Below are 19486 nucleotides of genomic sequence, written 5' to 3'. Positions count from 1 at the left end.
CTAGGGGAAGAATTGCCAATTTTAGCTGGGAGTTATGGGTGCTCATATTATTTTATTTCCTTTGAATATCTATGGCTAGAATGCCCAGAGTTAAACATGGGCTAAAGTGCAAACCTAAGTATTTTCCAAATCCTTTTGGAGTGAAGGTTCTATATCCAATTGCTTGAGATGCTTTGCACACCACTTGCCTTCCCTGAGATTCCCATGTGCAGTAGAACAGCAAAAGCTCTCAGAAAGCTTGTGTTATACATGCCCATGTAACTCAGCATCTCTCAAGCTTATTTGAGCACTTTACTGCTGATGATCTTCCTCCCCAAAACACATAATCAAAGACTATTCATGAAAAAATATCAGACAAATTTCAGTAGAGGGGCATCTATAATTTACCTGACCAGTATTTCTCAAGGTCATCAAAAACAAGGGAAGTCTGAGAAGCTCTCACAGCCAAGAAGAACCTGAAGAGACAGGAAAACTAAATGTAATGTAAAATCCTGGATGGGGGTTCTAGAAGCAAAAGAGGACATTAGGAAAAAACTAAGATAATCTAAATAAACTATGGACTTTAATAATAATGCATCAGTATTGTTTCATTAATTATAACAAATGTATTCATACTAATGTAAGATATTAGTAACAGAGAATTGCGTGCAGGGGATACATAGGAAATCTCTGTACTGTCTGCTCAATTTTTCTGTAAATCTAAAACTGTTCTAAAAATATAATTTTTTTTAAAAACAGTATTAGCCAGGCATGTACTTTTTTTGTGGAAAACTCTTTTCTATTTACAGGTGTTCACTCTGCACAAAAATTATTTTGGACCGTATAAGAATATGGAAATTTTATTTAAGCTGTTCTGGTAAAGGAAAAGTAAAGAAATCAAGGCATGTAAAGATAAGGATGCTGGGCTTCCCTGGTGGCGCAGTGGTTGACAGTCCGCCTGCTTATGCAGGGGACACGGGTTCGTGCCCCAGACCGGGAAGATCCCACATGCCGCGGAGCAGCTGGGCCCGTGAGCCATGGCTGCTGAGCCTGTGCGTCCGGAGCCTGTGCTCCACAACGGGAGAGGCCACAACAGTGAGAGGCCCGGGTACCGCACAAAAAAAAAAAAAGAAAAAGAAAAAGATAAGGATGCTGAGCCAACAGCCTCGCTAGCAATAAAATATTGTGATCAAAGTCACGCTTTGAATGTAAATAATTTATTCAGCCCATTAGATATATGAAGATGCCGAAACAAGATTATGTTTCTCAGAAGAAACATAATCTTCAGACTCCCAATTTAGGTCCTTTGATAGTTGACTAGAGGACAATGGCAGAGTGGAGTCTAGAACTGTCTTTATAAAAGATGTAGCTGAGTTTTCAGGTGTACATATGGAGTGGTTAGTTCTGAGGACACGCTCCTCCCATCAGGTTCTCATGTCCCAGACACTTGCTGTGTCTGTCTTGGAACGTTCATTCAGTTCTCTGTGATATCTGGGAGCAGATTTGCAAGTAACCCTTTATTATTGGACTTACCAAGTTTTCAGGCTCTTCTTCCTATGCCAGCAATTCCAGAAAAACTACTGAAAATATTTTATATGTAATGACTGGTGGTATGATGACTGTTAGTATAATTATAATAATAATAACAAAGGTAGTAACTACTATTTATTGAGCTTGCCAGGGACTTGTGCTGAGCCCTTTATTTTATTCTGTTTAAACTTCGCAACAAACCAATAAACTAGGCAGCCTTGTCCTCATTTTATATATGAGGAAACTCTTCCATGCATACAGTTCTTTGTACATCATCAGGGCTGTGCGGATGCTCTTTGGTTTATTCAAAAGCCCCTCAATCAATGTTTTAGAAGTTAAACTTCTTATCTTCTATTTAAATATGCTCATAGAGACAATAAACAGAATCCTTATGGGAAACAGTTGCTGGGGTTAGGGGTGTGTTATCATCAAATTAGTTTAAATGAGTTGATTCATCTAGTTCTTCCTGGTATGAACAGAAAATTAGAATAGGGACCTGAGAATAGATAGAAATTCAGTAAAAAACAGACAGATCGTTACTAGGAATCTGATAGGAAGCTTACTTTCTTTACAGCTTAATTTATTTTTGATGTCTCTAAACAGAGCTTGGTAGCCAAAAGTAGATTTGTTTTAATACAGTTTTTGTTTCCTTGTTTCGAGGGTTTTGCTTGAGTTACTGTTTTTGAAAGAAAGGAAAGTGTTCTTAGTTTCCATCAGAGACTCTCATTGTTTGTGTCATCATGAGTGTGGGGGCAATAGACCATCAACAAAGCTACATTGCTGGCAACAGCTTTTCAAAACTGAGTGATTTATCACCTCTCATCAACTACATCTCTAAATTTAGTGGCATCGGCATATAAGTAAAGGCCGTGCAGTATCTGCCATTTGCTTAACACGTACAGAACACCTACTCCACGACTTATTCAAACTTTACTATAATTTATGGCCACCTAATATATGTTAGTGATTTAACTTAATTGACTTAATTGTGAAATAAAACTGTAAGTTATGACATAGGCCTGATATTATAATTTTTATTCTCTATGTAAGATTTATACTGAGAAAATTTCATTCCCTTGTAATCTATACATAGGGCTTAGAAAAGTTTGCTGAAAAATTGTCAAAACTATCTTTCTCTTAATACACAGTATCCAGAAGAACATATCCACCTGGTTTAAATTGATCATCTTTGAAACTGAAAGGGCTAATATATTGGCCATTGTCTTTTCTAGGTTTCACAGAGAGTTGTGGTTTAAAAGAGTATTTGGGATAATTTGCCATAATCCAGCATTTCCCCTCAGCCATTCTTTTCCCCACTCTTTTCTTCTTGTTTTGTCACCTTACAGATTTTCCCTATACTAAAGAATTCCTTTACTGTACAATGTCACATGTCAATGAAAGTTAGCTTAGGTATGTCCTTAAATGCCAAACACTAGTTTAAAAAAAAAAAAAAAAGAGGATATGTAAACTGATGGTGATCTTATATTAAAAGAATAGATATTCCAGAAAAGATCTGTAAAAACCAAGGTGTTAACAATAGCTACCTCTTGATATTAAAAGTGGGTTGTCGAATATGTTTTTTGACCGTAGCTAACTAGTGAGCTTGCTATAAATTTTCCCTATCTTAGTACTACTAATATCTGATAAGCTTTCTCCAAAGTCATGGCTGCCGTTTTTCCTCTTCCAATCACAGAAGTCACAGGACGTTGAAGAATGGCAGATGATCGGAAAGATGAAGCAAAGGCGCCTCACTGGACCTCAGCTCAACTAACAGAGGCATCCGCCCACCCACATCCACCTGAGATCAAGGATCAAGGTGGGGCAGGGGAAGGACTTGTCAGAAGCGCCAATGGATTCCCGTACAGGGAGGATGAAGAGGGTGCCTTTGGAGAACATGGGTCACAGGACACCTACTCAAATACCAAAGAGAATGGGATCAATGGAGAGCTGACCTCAGCTGACAGAGAAACAGCAGGTAACTAACGGTTCTTCTGTCACCAGGGCTTGCTTTGTGCTTTGAAGTCTGTTTAGGCTGAAAGTGAATTAATTTACAGCACTGATCTTCTTTCACTAGTGCTAGGACTGAAATTCCAGTCGGTCAGGGGAAGTAGACACCAAAAGGAGAGAAAAATCATGGGAACTAGCCTGACATTTCCCCCAAATTAGTTGTGTGCTCAATCTCATCTCCCTATTTAGTTTTTACCACTTTAATTTTAGTAGACAAATGGCTTGATGTATGCATGTTTTGCTAGTAACTGTCAGCACTGTAACTTACTGAAAGAAAACTTCACGAATAGTTTCTTATTGATACTCTTGAATGATACTGGACTTAAATCGATTAATTGATAAGAAGCATATTTACTTTTTAGGGCAGAAAGGAATGTAGAGTCTATCTCCCAGCCTTTAAAAAATAAAAGAGAAAAAGCAAAGAAAACAAACACACACATACATACACAGGAACCATTTAATACTTCCTCAGATAGCTTTTTTTTTTTTTTTTCTGTAAGGAGAGGAATTTTATTTTATTTTATTTTATTTTTTTAATCTAAAATCAGTTTTTTTTTGCTTTATAACAAATTTAATCAGTTATACATATACATATGTTCCCATATCCCCTCCCTTTTGCGTCTCCCTCCCACCCTCCCTATCCCACGCCTCCAGGCGGTCACAAAGCACCGAGCTGATCTCCCTGTGCTATGCGGCTGCTTCCCACTCCTCAGATAGCTTTTTAAGAACTAATATACAGATGCTTAAAGGAGAACATAATGTAATTTAATCTTAAGTACTTCCTTTCAAAGTGTAATTTCTACCAATAGTCCTCTTTACTGTTGATGATATTGTCATTAATGGCTTAGAGAAACACTAGCCTGCCCTATAATATTCTACACCATTATTTCCCTTTTTTCCGTAATTCAGAATTTAATGCATTTGAACACAGCAACTTGCTGACATGCTACTCCAAAGAGAGTAAGTAAACTACTAGTTAGAAAGGCTATACCGCCTTCAAAATCATCCCTTACTTATTCAAAGATTGGTTTTCTACACTCAATTAGTTAACAACATGTGCACTGTACACTCAGTTCAAAAAATATATTTAAATTTTAATGGGCAAGTATGAAGGGCATTTCAAATATACTATGATTTATTTTTAAATCCACTCATTCAACAAACTACTATTGGGCATTTTCTATGTACAAGCTGTGCCAGGGCATGTGCAAGGAATGGACTCTGAACTTCACAGAGCGGATGATCTAGTAGCAGACATTAGACATGTGCGTACAATTAATTCAGATACAGAGCACAGTGTGTTAAATATCAAATAAGCAGTATAGGAGGACAAAGCTAAAGAGAGATTGTTTCCAAACAAAATTCCCAAGTTGTGCACAGAAGCATCTTGAGGTGCCACAGCAAAGGCACAAGAGTATGGCAGAGTGTTCTAAATACTCAGAAGAAACACTGTGATACTCAATAGCTTTCAAATACTACATGAACTATTAGTTCAAGATAGTTCCATTTCACTACTAGATCACACCACATTCCTTTTCAAGATGCCCTGTCTTTGTGAAGCTGCATGTTGGCAGTTGCTGTGATAAAAAACAAATACCCTGCAGAGATGTATGTGGAATGGAAAAAGAGGGTGGCAGTGTCCAATCTAATTCAAAGATTTGAAAAGCTGTGCAATGCCCTATAGGCACAAATGTCACATTAGGAAGAAATTGTGGTTAAGAATGAAATAAAAATATTATTTTTACTTTTCATGGTTACAAGGAGGATTGAAAGAGATAGTAGAGTATGTAAAATGAATGACTTAAGAAATAGTCTATTAATTACCATTATTGTTATTAGGATTATCAGTGGTGGTAGCTTTATCTATATGGACAACAGGGCACTCTGGGTCTAGGAATATTTTTCTACAGCTGAGTGTAATTCAACTTGAAGAGGGTGGGACTTGGGTGTCAGGAGCACTAACTGTGAAACTTTTGAAGGGATTGAGGCATCAAGAGTTGAGGACATGTTAGAACAAAATGGTTGTGGGAAGGAAAGAGATAACGTGAGACCAAGATTTTTCTCATCATAGTCCCCTGCAGCACTTGACATTATCCCTCGAGGACTCAATAAATGTGTGTTGAGTGAGTGGTTGAATGAATGATGCAAAAAGAAGAAAGTCCTTTTCAAATTAATGGTGAAAACTATTGGAAAGTCTTAGTTTGTCTCTTGAACTCTCCCTAGTTGACTCTCACTGACTATTATGGAGGCTTATTACATACTCAAGTAAAAAATCACTGTAGCATGCTTGGTCAAGCAGTAGAGAACCAACATCATTCACTATTTCATTTTTTCAATGGTCTTAATTATTTAAGAGCATCAGAAAAATCTATTTGCCAGGTCAGTGTGTCCTTGCCAGCTTCTTTGAGAAAATAATATAAATGAAAAAGAGACTAACAGATGTTTCTTTAAATTGTGGGTTCAGGACCATCCAGAGACAAGTTTGAATTCAGCTTAATATATATCAAATGAATATTACATTACCTTTGGGAGACTAATTATGTAAGTTTTATATGTATATTCAAAGTGACAAAGGCTGTGTAAACAGCCTGCTCTAGGTTACCAGAGTGATGTTTCAGTCCAAATTATGATGTGATTTTAAATCAATGTCCCTCCAGAAAGAACAGGCCAAGTATTGAATCCATCAATTATCCACATGTGGAAAGCAGTAGGAGAGGAAAAAGTGTAAAATATTGTCTTCTCATACCTACAGAGGATTTCCCAGTGATAAGTTAATGTTCAATTAAATTTCTCTCCAAATTTTGGCTTAATAAAAGAATAAATTATATTATTGATGGTTTATATATAACTGTTTCACAAATCACAAACAAAAATTATCCCCAGTAAACAGAAATGTTCTCAAATCTTAGATATGTTCTTTAAAAATGCTATCCTTTGATGATGGAGACCATTGATACGAGCTGGCATTATATCAATAATTTGAGGTGACTATTTGAAAGAGGACCAGGCTATATATTAGCCCACTCTTTTATCCTTCCATATAATGTATTGGTATATTGCAATTTCCCCTATAATGGATATTTCTCAGGACATTGTGAACATGAAACATTTCCCAGTGACATCCTCAGCTATATGCTATAGTGTCCAGACCATTCCTGGTTAAAGCCGAAGATCTTTCTTCTACTTTCCTTCTTTGCTGTAGCCTTCTCTTCATTCTTAGAAGTAAATCTTTTCCTCAACATTGTTTATTTTTATTTATCTCTATAAACAAGATCACATAACAAATGAATTGTAATCATCAGTTCTCCCTCCTTCTTCCTTCCTTTATCAGAGTGGGCTTACTTCACCCAAAGGTCTACCTCATTGTCTCTCATCTGCCCTTTTCAATGTGCACCTTCATTTCTGGGCCATAATAACTTTTAATTTTTAAAGGTGCAAGGCCATAGTCAGCTTATCTTTGATCTCATGCCCTGAGGTGGTGGGGGAGGCAGCAGGAAGGTAGGAGTTGCACAGGAAAAGCTGGAAGGAAATTATACTTTACATTATATTTCTTTACAGCTTACCCTTCTAGATTTTTGTCTCTTTCCTTCCAATTTAAAGCTAATCCATAGAAAGGTAGATAGTATTAAATGCTCACCTATTACTTTAAGAATGTTTCTTACATTTGTTTATTGACGTGTCCTTTTTAGAAGCCATGCCACAGAAGCCTAACAAAAGAAGTGAGAAAACATTGAGAATCAGGCCATTTAGTAAAGTTATTATTATTGATAAGTGAATAAAACATGTGACTAAAGCAGTCATTTTTAAATTGTTTTCCCTACATGAATAATAAGAGTAAAGTCTTGTAATAAACCCTTCCTCTCTTTTCCACCTTATCTTCATTGAAGAAAGCAAGCAGAATGCATTTTGGTCCCTATAGAGTTTGAACTCTGAGTGAAAATTAGGAGCCTCATCTTTAAGCTTCTTATTCGTGGGTGGGGCCCAAACTCATATGAGAATTTATATCATGATAACATCAAGATAACTGGATGTTAGCTTGTAAGATGACCTTTCACACTCCTCCTTATGGGTTTAGCGACCCATCCAAGATCACATGGCTACAGCCAACATGCAGGTCTCCTGCTTTATAGACAAGTGCTCTTTCCACTGCCCCACGCAGCCTGATTCAGAGCCACACGCCCAGCTGCGGCTGTTACCAGTCATAGCCAAAGAAGGCAATTCTTCTTCCATTGCAGAACGGTCATGTCCATGTACCTTGAAGCATGACAGAAAATGAGACCTTTATTCCCAGTTTTCAGCGTGAATGGAGAAAGAAAGGAGGCAATTCTGAGAAGTTTACAGATACCAAAACTTTGAAGTATTTAAAATCATGCTTTCGTGATTTTGACTGTTTTAAGGTACAGCGCTTTGAATACTAGTAAAAACACCAGTCACAGTATAAAGTGCCTTCGTGATCATCAAAAGCCAGCATCAGGTATCTCTTTGAGTAAATTTAAAGATTAAAGGGCATTCCTTCAGTAACTGCCCCTTGATTTCCCAGGGCTGCTGTGTTTCCCCAACATTTCCCTGGATTCTTTCCAGGTCTACTCCCTGTCAAAGCAGTGAGATCTGTAAAAGCTCCTCTGGGTTATCCATGGTCAGTTTTTCTAGAGCTTTCCAATGGAGATGCGCCTTCTAAAGCCTGGCCTGCCCTTTCACATCTGCATGACTGAAGCAGCCAAGTCATGAACATAGTCGGATATCTAAGTTTATTGTTGCTGAAATTATAAATTTAAGCTTGAAAATGCACAGTGGAGAAAAATGTTGTCATCACTCACAAGCAAAAATCTGAACATACCTTTAAACTTCTCTCTTTCCCTTTTCGATCTTGGAAAATTCAGTGTTTTCTTACCTCCCCATTCTCCCCTCCTCCATCCCCAGATTTGAGAGTTACTGGTAGGAGTCACCATCCCATTTAAACTGTGGCATATGGTATATAATATATATTAATGTAGGCAGAGCGAAATAGTACAGGACCATTTCTCCTGTGAAATGACTGAAGCCATCCGTACGACCCCCAAGGCAAATAAACAAGCTGGCCTAACAATACAAGAGGTTGCAGATTTTCCTTTCCTTGTTGTCATGCCAACCACTCATTGCTCTGGCTGCCATTTCCCTGAGCTCCACAGAGAGGAGTGTGCTGAGCAGTTATTTAGCATTCAGGGCGGATCTGCAGAAAAGCACACAGCCTCGCTGCAGAGTGTCTGGCCTGGCGGCGCCGATGGATGAGGACAGAGAATGGGGATCTTTTCAATGTTTTCCTTCGAAAGGTTAGGCATCGGGGGCTAGAAAGAGTGAGAAAGACAAGGATTGATAGAAAAGACATGAGGTTTGTATTTGTCACGTTTGCTTTGTCCTATGTGGTCTCTATACTATTTGAAGGCAGGTTTGGAGAATTGGCTTCAATCATATGTGACTTGTCTTGTTGGTAAATAGAAGGATCTGAACCTAACTGGGGGCTAGCTTGCGTGGACATTGTAATAAAGAACTGCCTCTCTTAATCTTGGTAAGGTATGAGCTTGTTTATACCAGGTATTGCTAACTAGAGCTTATAATGTTTTACAAATTAGAAGAAAAGACAGGTACCAGATACAGTTGTTTATTTAAATGTGCAGTTAGAGGGTAGTTCTTCCTATAAAAAATTACCTTATATCTTTCTTTGCTCTTCAGCTGAAGTCTTAGAGTAGAATGTGATTGTCTTAAGCCGGTAATTATGTATCAAAATTTAAGGAAAACTTGGTTTCTCTAGACTCCTTTTAACTAACCCCAATGATGCAACAAATAAAACATGATTTTATTCCTTGGAATTTTAATTGCCTACAAACACTTCGAGTTGTGAAAAGCAAGGCTCGGTGTAACACAATATAATATGATATTTTAAAATTAAGATTAATTTGCATACACATTTACTCCCATGTATGGTCCTCCAGAAAATTCCTCCCATGCACTTGCAGAAATCATTCTCTTTTCTTTATTGTCTTGTTTTGTGTTAAATGTCAGAATCACAAGCAAAAAAAACCTATTTTATCATTTTGTTTGGTCTACTGGCACTTTGAAAAATTGTGTTGACTTTGAATCTTAATCAATGCAACAGATTTGAGCTAAGAATAATTCAGAACTACTTGTAAAAATTATTGTCTCGCTTGTTTCTAGATGTAGATATAATTTAATACCATTGTAGTTTTTACTTGAGCCTTTCTCCTAATCCTGTATTTTTCAGACCTTATCAAATTTTCTCCTAATTTGCTGTCATGGTGGGTCATCATATTTTTCTTTTAATATATTCCAATTATTTGAGGTTTTTAAAATCTCCACTAAGAGAAGATCTCTAAGCAGTTCATAAAATCTTTTTTATTTGTAGTGAGTAGATGACACTAATCAGTCATGGAAACAAGTTTTCCTTGATTCATTTTTCAACCCTCTAAGCCCGTGTTTTGGCTAGGGTTATGCACAGCCTTTATCTGTCCCTTGTTCAATTTCTAAGCATTCTCTCCTCACAAAAGAGAAAAGAAAAGAAAAAAAAGATGAGAAAAACTTTAATACTAATTTGGAACAAATAAATTTCCCTAATATCTGGGAAATATATTCATCATCAATCAATAATGTGTTTTTTGAAATGTATGATGTATATATAAATTGATTATATTGCTTATATATATCTGAGAAAAATATCTGTCTCTGTATACCAAATACCCCCTTGAGGGTTGGCTTCAGGTTTGATTTTATTGCTGTTGGGAGGTTAGTAGGCCGGGGAGTACCTAACAGTCATCACACCTCCCTCTTTTCTCTCCGAGCTACTTGAGATGAACTGACTTTCTGTTTCAGTGTATCAAGCCCTCTTGCTCTCTCACACTTCACTGCACCTTAGCATGTTACGTAAAACACTGCTTTGACTGTCTGGGGAGCCTGGAAATTCATACCAGGAGCAGTGAACAGAACAACTGGTGCTGCATTGCAGACCTGGTAGTTTAAGCATGATCTGACTTGGCATCATGAGTCCCCGGGGGAAAAGGACACTGAACGCTCGCTGCCCTCTCACTGTGTTACTCGCCTCACAGGATGAGTCACCGTTCAACAACCCTCCGAGAAAATACAGTTCTAAAACCAGCCAAACTGATAAGCAGAGAAAGAAGAGAGCATATGTCCTAGGCTCTCATGGCAACTTTTAACAAATATGCAAATGGTAGGTGGTTATTAGAACACAGAAATGAGAGTTAAATATCCACTTTTACAGTTGATTTCATCAAAACTCAAACTTCAGAAGATATTAGGCAAAATGGATACCAAGGGAGGAATCAAGGTTCAGAGAAAAATCATGTGTAATAGAGATGATTCAGCCTCAGCAGCCTGAAAATTAGACTCAATATTTTCAGTCCAGATTTTGTGTTTGGAAACATAGGTCAAAGCGGTGCTGGGAGCTGAGCACCTCTGATTCTTGCATAAGTGACTCCAACATGAATGGTCGGTCCTTTGATTGAACTAACAATCTTCTCTTTTGCAAGCAAAGATAATTTGCCCAAGCAATCTGTTATGGTTTCATTCGTGTGCAGCATCATGAAACAAGTGATGGAAAAATATTTTGAAAGGGTACATACAACAGAAGAGATTATCAGGAGTCCATGATCAAAGATCCAGAGCTGATTCATTTTATTCTCTCAAATGAATCTCTTCTTCTTTCAAACATCCCCATGTACCATGTTTATATCTTGCTAATAATAGCACTAATCATATCAAAACATTTTACTGAGGTTACTTGTTACTTGTTTTAATCCCCATCACTAGGTTCTAAGTGTTTTGAGGTAGAAGCTGTGCTTCATTCATCTTTGTGTTCCTTCTGATATATAATGCAATGCTTACGTTCCATAGTAGGTGCTAATAAACATTTTTTGAAGTGAGATAAAGAAAGAGAGCGTTAGTATCCATGTTCAGTTTTGAGAATGGAAATCACATCAACAAAATGGGGCTACAAAAATTACACCATAGTGTAAGCAATACATTTTTGGGAAAGATGATGTTAGAAAGGAATACTGGAACTAAAGAGGCAGATGGAGGAACATGAGAGGAGACTAGATTCAAAGTAAAGACTATAGGGGCTTCCCTGGTGGTGCAGTGGTTGAGAATCTGCCTGCTAATGCAGGGGACATGGGTTCGAGCCCTGGTCTGGGAGGATCCCACATGCCGCAGAGCAACTAGGCCCGTGAGCCACAACTACTGAGCCTGCGTGTCTGGAGCCTGTGCTCCGCAACAGGAGAGGACGCGATAGTGAGAGGCCCACACACCGCGATGAAGAGTGGCCCCCACTTGCCACAACTAGAGAAAGCCCTCGCACAGAAATGAAGACCCAACACAGCAAAAATAAATAAATTAATTAATAAACTCCTACCCCCAACATCTTAAAAAAAAAAAAGTAAAGACTATATAACTTGATTAGGACAATCAAGTAGGAACTCTGAAATATGGTTATAAAGGGAATGTCATGGAGGGATATAGCAGAAGACTTGATATGTTCTGATATGTTCTGAAAATAAGAGTGAAGGTTTGAAGCAAAGAAAGATAATATATCTTTGACTTAAGATAGCAGTAAGACATTTGATTAGAAACATTGTCTTCATGATGAAAACAGCTGAACTGGGAAGAATATGAAAAAACAGGATAAATGACCTTTCTAAGAGACATCAATAATCTAACAGCTAAGAAGTATACAGATATTGAACAACTTTTCTTGTTCATTCCTGCAAAATTGAGCCTCATGTAATAGAGTTGGCCTCGATAGAAAACAATAGAAACGAAATATCCTGCAAACAGAAATCTAAAATGAACGTCTTTGTTGATCCTATCCTCTGGCTGTAAGGTAAGGATTGCCTCACTGCTGTAGATCAGGAGGTCACATAAATTTCATTTCTGACAAATGGACAGACTGAATCTTAAAGCAAGTTGATGTTCTAAATCACAGACTTAATTATACTTCTGTAAAGGAATATACCAGTATTGGCTTGGAGAGATGTTATGTATCCTGCTTTTGAAGGTTAACCTGAATAAAATATCACCAATGTTCTTTTTTACTCTACTTCATCTGTGAGTCTATAAAATTATTTGAAAATGATAAGTTCTTAGGTAATAAACAGGATTTCCCTATTGAATAACAGGGATATTTATTCACTAACTTTAGGGGAAATGTTTCAATTTCAATTAGATATACCTCTCTAGTTTTGTTATTTTTTAAAATGATAAAAGCTGTTTGTAATCGATAATTTTTTTTCTTTTTGACATATTAAAATCAAAGATGCTCCCATTTACACTTTCTGATTCTAATCATTAAGTTTTTCAGTATTTAAAGGACTTTCTTTTTCTCCAAGGAGGAAAATAATAAAATAACAAGAAAAACAACTACTATTACTTTTATAAGCAATTTTTGAAATGAATCAATTCATTGGATACTTTTTCTCCTTGTTGCATTTTGCATGTTGCTATTCTTTTTCTTAAAGCCAAATTATATTTTTCTCTTTCTTTAAAAATTACCTATTGGCTGTTTTTCTCATCAGCTTGAAAAACCAAGGTTTGTGACTAATGCACTGAAAAGATTGGAATAAACGTCCCCTGAGAGCTTTACCAGAATTGCCTTTTCTCAAAAAAAAAATTGCACTAATTTGGCCTAAGTCACAAAGCATGTAAGATAGTTCCTCCAGGCCAGTTCTCACCCAATTCTTATGTCTTGATCGTAGTAAAACAAGAAACAGAGAAATGGGTTTGAAGCAAATACAGATGCCACTTTCAAAAGTCACATTTTAGGAGAGGAAGTTCATTCAATCAAGGTAACAGTGATTTCTGACCTCGTGAAAATATCTGCTCTCTGACCTAAGAAAAATTTAGTACTTGAAATGCTTTTGGACCACAGTGAACTTGCACATATGATCTGAATGCTGTATTGAAAACACTGCTCAAGGGTTTGGCTGTTTCAGTGACACACGTTTCCTTTCTAGTTGGATTTCACTGTTTATGAGTGAATTGAAGCTACCCTAGCTGATAATTTAGTGTCTTAGGACTGGAATCACCAGAGAAGGTTGATTTATTTTTTTTTAAGTGAAGGAATAAAAACCTCCCAAATTATGTTTAATTTTTTTAAAGTAAATTTTAAAATAATGAGCATTTCTTCAATTCTAACTAGAAATGCTTGAGTCTCCTATGCTCAAATAATGGTGTTTCAACTCTCCCTTATGTTCTCTGATGCAAATGGGTGTGAAAAAAAACTATAAATACAAAATGCCTTTCTTCATTAGGTCTGTGGAAAATTTTAGAAAGTATTTTTAATATCTATTTGATTAAAATGTCAAGGTGTTTCTTTTATTTTTTCCTATAAAATTTTAACTATAATGCTTCAAATAATATAATGATTGCATTAAAACTGCACTTCTCTTCCCATAGCTTTTGATCACCTTGTTACTGTCAGACCAAGTCAGCCCTGCTTCTGCATTTCATGTTGCGTTTCAGAATTATCCAAGAAAAAAAAGAGCAGAAACCACAAAGTTCCCTGGTTTCATAAGAGTTCTTACTTATACAACAAATTGCTCTTTAGGAAATCAGACCCAAATACAAGCTCAAATAAAACATTTTTTAAGGGTGGAGGACCTCTGTAAAAGTTGGGAAGGAGTGACTGATAATGTAGCAGGGGAATGAAAATGAATCAGAGAAACCAAGCTATTTTGGGTCATATTCTTAGAACCAAAACTTGGTCAGCCTCTTCATAATCAGGGCTATTGTATATGAAATATTGAAATTGTAATTTCATTTTGACAACATACAAGTCCTGATTTAGAATTCTTTTTTATATGTCAGGAAGAAAATAATAGATATTTTCATAGTAAATTGAATTTTCATTGCCATATTTTACTAAGAAAAATTCAGGACCTTTTTAGGAAACTTGAATTTTCATATCATCAGGAAGCCCCTTATAACTCTTCCTTAGAACTGTGTTTTTTTATGCCAAATGAAGCTCTGTGTTTCTTGACTGTGCATAGCATATGATTACAGTAGCATCTGCCAATCCGAAGCTAAATTATGAAGTAAATAGAACTTGCCTTGAGCACCTTTCCATTTGCTTCCTGAATCCTATTTCTTCATTTTCTTCAGGTTGTCAGCAGTCACCTGCAGATACCACATATGCCCAGGATCCCACTCTCAATGTCATTTGCAAAGCGCAGTTGCCTTGCCCCATGTTAGGCTACCTACCTAGCTAGCATTACATTCTTGCATTTTTCTCAACACTGCCACTCCATCAAAATTGATCTACCTTTCTCTTTCTGCTGCATTCCTACAGTAGAACAACCAGAGCTATTGCCATAATGAGTTACAATTTTATGCTTCCTAGATATCATTTGCTTTCTGATATAAAGTGTCAGTGTCTTCAAATAAAGAATGAATATTTTGACAGTTTTAAGTGCGATATATCACCCTTGGCACCCACAATTGGCAAGTATTTCTAGAGATGTGCTTGGTAACAATGAGACCCACTACACAGAGAAGAGATATAGACTGAAATAAGTAAACAACATTGAAGCAAAATCATCAATGTAAAATTTTATTTCAACAGATCCCTAAGGGACATTTTCTAAAGTAGGATTTGTATGTTATTTTAAAATTTCTGAACATAACTTTGAAATTACTATTATTGTTCTTGTTTGTCTTAACATAATGAACTTTTGTATCCCATGATTGGAGAGAAATTCATTTAATAGTATTTTCCATGGGATGTATTAATCCAGAACACAAAAGAAAATTTTATTCTAGAATAATTTTTGGCATAAAGAAATGTTAAAATTATATTAAAGTCTTTACTTTTTAAATACTATCATAATAGTACAAATATGACATTGGACCTAACACTTATTTTCTTACTTTAAAAAATTACTTTCTCACTTGCAAAGTCTATTGATTTTGCTACTCAGAGACCATGGAAAAAAGTCTTTAACTATCAACAGCTTTGCTTGTTTGGAATTTTTCCAGAGAAGCGGTCCTCCTTCTCTCAGGTTGTGACTGAGCTTAATTTAACAAACATTAGTAAAGGATAAAAGAAGGATGACTGAAAATTATCTTTCTTCTCATTTTTTTTGTTTTCTTTTTCACCATAGCATTTTAGTTTTCAGAATTTCACAATGTAATTAATTCCATTGTCCCTTTACCCACAGTATAATTGAAACATTGTTCTCAGGTTATATATATTCAGTTATAATTTGAAAATTATAAAGAATTACCATGTGCACTTAGTGACTTAAAGTCTGCCAAGTTCTTTTAGGACTGATATAAAGAGAATATTTGTGGACAATATTTTTTATAGCTCCAATGGCAAAAATAAAATAGGCAGTTGTAGCAGATGGAGAATCACCTATTTAAAATATTTACAGTTCACGAGAGACTGGCTAAGAAGAAAGCACATAAGGTAGATGCTGTTATGTTGCTATTTGCACGTTCATTTTCAGAATGATGTTAGGACTAGAGGCTTAAGCAAACTGTAATTACACAGAAATCACGTTGGTTTATCTGTTTGCTGATTGAATGTACCCTATGATGTATTGTGAACAAAGTGATTTTCTCATCACATAGTTCCTAAATTCCATATGCTTCTAGGTCACAAGGCCTCCAAAGATTTACTTAAGTTATTATGCTGGGGATGAGTTAGAAGGAGCAAACAAAAGGTAGCTAAGCTGGTGATTTTTACCATTTTATTGTAACAGTTTTTCCCTAGATGAAATATTTAAATTAATAGAGGTAACTAGTAAAGACTCTTCCTGGTGTATGGAGCACTTATACTTTAAAAGTTCACCCCAGTGACTTCTTTTGGAATCTAGAATGTTTTTCCATTTTTCCGTTGTATCCTCTGCCTCGGACATTCCTAGGTTTTGCAACTGTAGAAGCAATGATTTCCCCACGTGAAATCTTAGACTTGCGCCTGGTGCCCAAGTCCTTTGAGGTACCCAAATACAGGTGAAGCTTTGAAGACATGGAGAGACCCTTATGTGCATGAATGATGGCACATACGTAAATTCACACACACACACTCACATAAGCACGTGTGTGCGCAAGTGCTGTTCTGCATACACAGTACATTTTGTATTGTTTGTCCCACAGTTACTCTAAGGATGAATTTTTTCAAGCTCTCTTAGTTTTATTGATATTTCACCTTTTCATTAATGTTATTAATAATGTCTTATGCTACGTTCCTTCAAGAGTGTGATGTGTTCAAGACAATGCAGAAGATAATCCAAATTCTCAATGTCTACAAGAAGTAGTACATTTGTAATGGTTTTGACAAAATGCAAAACTGAGTATTTCAAAGCTCTAAAAGCATTTTATCAATTCCCTCAGTGCCTTAATTATTGTATTCAATTTATTAATATTAAGCTTTTTGAAATTTTCAGAGGGACATATTCCCCAAGACATTTCTTTCTCAAATTAATTTAAGATCAATAAAATATTACAAGCTGATTTAATTAGTAAATGTTTAATATATGAAGTACAAACAACAATATAAATATACACACATTACTATATTGGGATCCCCCAATACCAACAACAGCACAAATCTTTAACTAGAATATGTGAGTATAAAGCTAGACCATATTTGCTTACTATATTTCTTCTGCTGTACCCTTAAAATTACAAGTAAAATTTTCCAGTAGGTACTATTTTTGATCCATGCTTTGCTTTTCTAATTACTTTTGATTCCATACTATAATATCCTTAACCTGCAGTATCCTTTCACTGATAACCATCTTAATTTACTAAGCCTTTCCCTTTGACTAAATTTAAATGTTAGGCCAATTCTATCCAAGTTCTAAAAATTTCATTTGAGTAAATTAAATTGTCAGTCTAAACAAGATTATGGATTTAAGCACACAGGTTGAAATAGGGAAAAAGAGAGAGCGAAAGAGGGAAAATTCTCCTATAATAGTACACCGTACTCCTAATCCTAGCCCAAATGCATTTCAGAAGAGGACCATATGAGTGACTGTGGTGAGATCAGCTAAAATCAGTGGCCATTACTAGAAAAATCTTAAAAAACAAAACCATGCCCTTCAATGAGATTGCCCCGCTTTCAAGCACAACTAAAATGTAGGAACACCATGTCTTACTCATGTTTGTAGCCCCCGTAATGACTAAGCATAGTTCCATCATCTATAGTGGATGCGATATAAATTCTCTTAAATTTAAGTACCCATCAGAATGAACTTTGTGCAATCATGATCGTGTATCTTAAATGCATTTATCTCCATAGACTAACTTTACTGCAAAAGCATTTCCCCCCATAGATTAAATTTATCCTAGGTTTAGTCAATAAATTTTAGGAAGAAATCTTTGAAAAAGCTGGTATGCAGAGATCTACAGCTGTAGTGTTGGCCAGGGTGACCCTTTGGAATCAATGGGAGTCTGACTAGCGAGGGATATGCCAACACTGGCCTCTTTAATAAGTGCTAAGGTGCCAGAGAAACAAACAAAACAACAACAAAAATCCAATCTGCTCTTTTAATTTCCTTCATCACCAGTTGATTACAGGAAATAGCTTCAGAGAGAATATTTACTCTCCAAATTAAGCAAGGAGTAGAAGCAAGAAACTTTCCTTCTTTCCCTGCTTTTATGAATTTATCTAAGGTATTTGTTTGGCAGGGCGCTTCCAACACAGTGCTTTCCTTGTTGACTAGTTTCCATCAGCAGCAGCAATTAGCATCAGTTTCCTAGGCAACCATTCTGTACCCTACTGAGAAAAACCTTTTCTTGACAGGAGCGTTCTAAAATTGTTTTGTTTTCCTTCTTTCACAAGTGTACGGTAGGCTTACTTGTCATTTATTTTAACACAGCACTATTATGCTCATTATTCTTAAATGCAGAAACACTTGCTGGCTTTTATATTCCATGTGCTTGAATTTATTGTCGATGTCTCTTACTTTTCTCTTAAACAACCTGAAAGAAATCAACAAAAATATGTTCTCAGGCATATGCCAACTTGCTTGGATTTTTTGTTCACAGTCTAATTGATGAGGCTTTACATGTTCAAGTAATCACAGCTGGTTCTGATGAAAACCCAAAAGGTACACATTCAAAATCAGACTTCTGTGCATACCAACAATGTCCTGTGTTGCTCAGGACAAAGTTGGAATTCTCAGGACCACTTAGAAACTTTCAACTCCATTGTTTTTATTATAAATCAATGAAACAATATTGATAGATTAATATAACAAAATAACTAAATTTAAAATAGGTGCTAAAAACTGGTTCTGAGACTGGCAACAAAATTTGACATGATAAAATAATGTGACCAGCAGAGCATAGGAGTGGTGTAGCATGAATCAGCATCATGGAAGAAAACAGAGGGCTGCAACCCAACTGTAAATGCTGAATAGTATGGTACAAGGGTAGAGTAAAATTTACTTTAACATTTTAGTTTAAATAATAAGTGGCAGGAGCCTGATAGAGTCTGTTAGATAGTGACCCAAAATTCAGGCAAGAAGGTACTCACTGGGAAAAATGAGAGAATCGTCCTAATGTATAACAAAAACTCTCAGGTCTTTACCTACATTTTGCAATCAAATGATGATAGTAGACTTGGTGATAACAAGACTGTAAAAGTGATTAAAACAGTAATATGTAATTTAAATAAGCACTTGATATATAAATTTCATTTAATTGTCACAACATACCAAAAGATGAATATCACTTCTATTCCCCTTCACAGATAGGGAAACTGAGGGTTAGAGAGATTGTCACTTACTTGCAGATGGTAAGAGATAAAGAGAGAATTTTATTCCAGATTTTCTGACACCAGATTCTACTATGATATAAAATATTAGTACTGCACTGACGTAAATCAAAGTGATATTCAAATGAGACAGTAAATTGCCTTTATCCATTATTTTGCCAGTTTTCCAACCTGGAAAATGTG

General features: G+C 36.1%; 1 protein-coding gene across 29 annotated transcripts in view; it reads left to right on the top strand.

The window, feature by feature from the left end:
- Positions 1-3222: 3222 nt before the first annotated feature.
- The window catches only part of MAP2 (microtubule associated protein 2), a gene marked incomplete at both ends in the record, with an annotated part of 74785 nt that continues 58521 nt past the window's right edge, over positions 3223-19486 (top strand). For all 29 annotated transcript variants that reach the window (XM_079710091.1, XM_079710090.1, XM_079710078.1 and 26 more), the window contains one exon: positions 3223-3484. In XM_079710091.1, the coding sequence (XP_079566217.1) occupies positions 3223-3484 (262 nt within the window). The remainder of the gene's footprint in view (positions 3485-19486) is intronic.

The sequence above is a fragment of the Hyperoodon ampullatus genome, assembly GCF_949752795.1.
Source record: "Hyperoodon ampullatus genome assembly, chromosome: 8".
Classification (NCBI taxonomy): Eukaryota; Metazoa; Chordata; class Mammalia; order Artiodactyla; family Ziphiidae; genus Hyperoodon; species Hyperoodon ampullatus.
The sequence above is the reverse complement of the archived record's forward strand: the minus strand, read 5'-3'. Positions and strand labels throughout refer to the sequence as shown.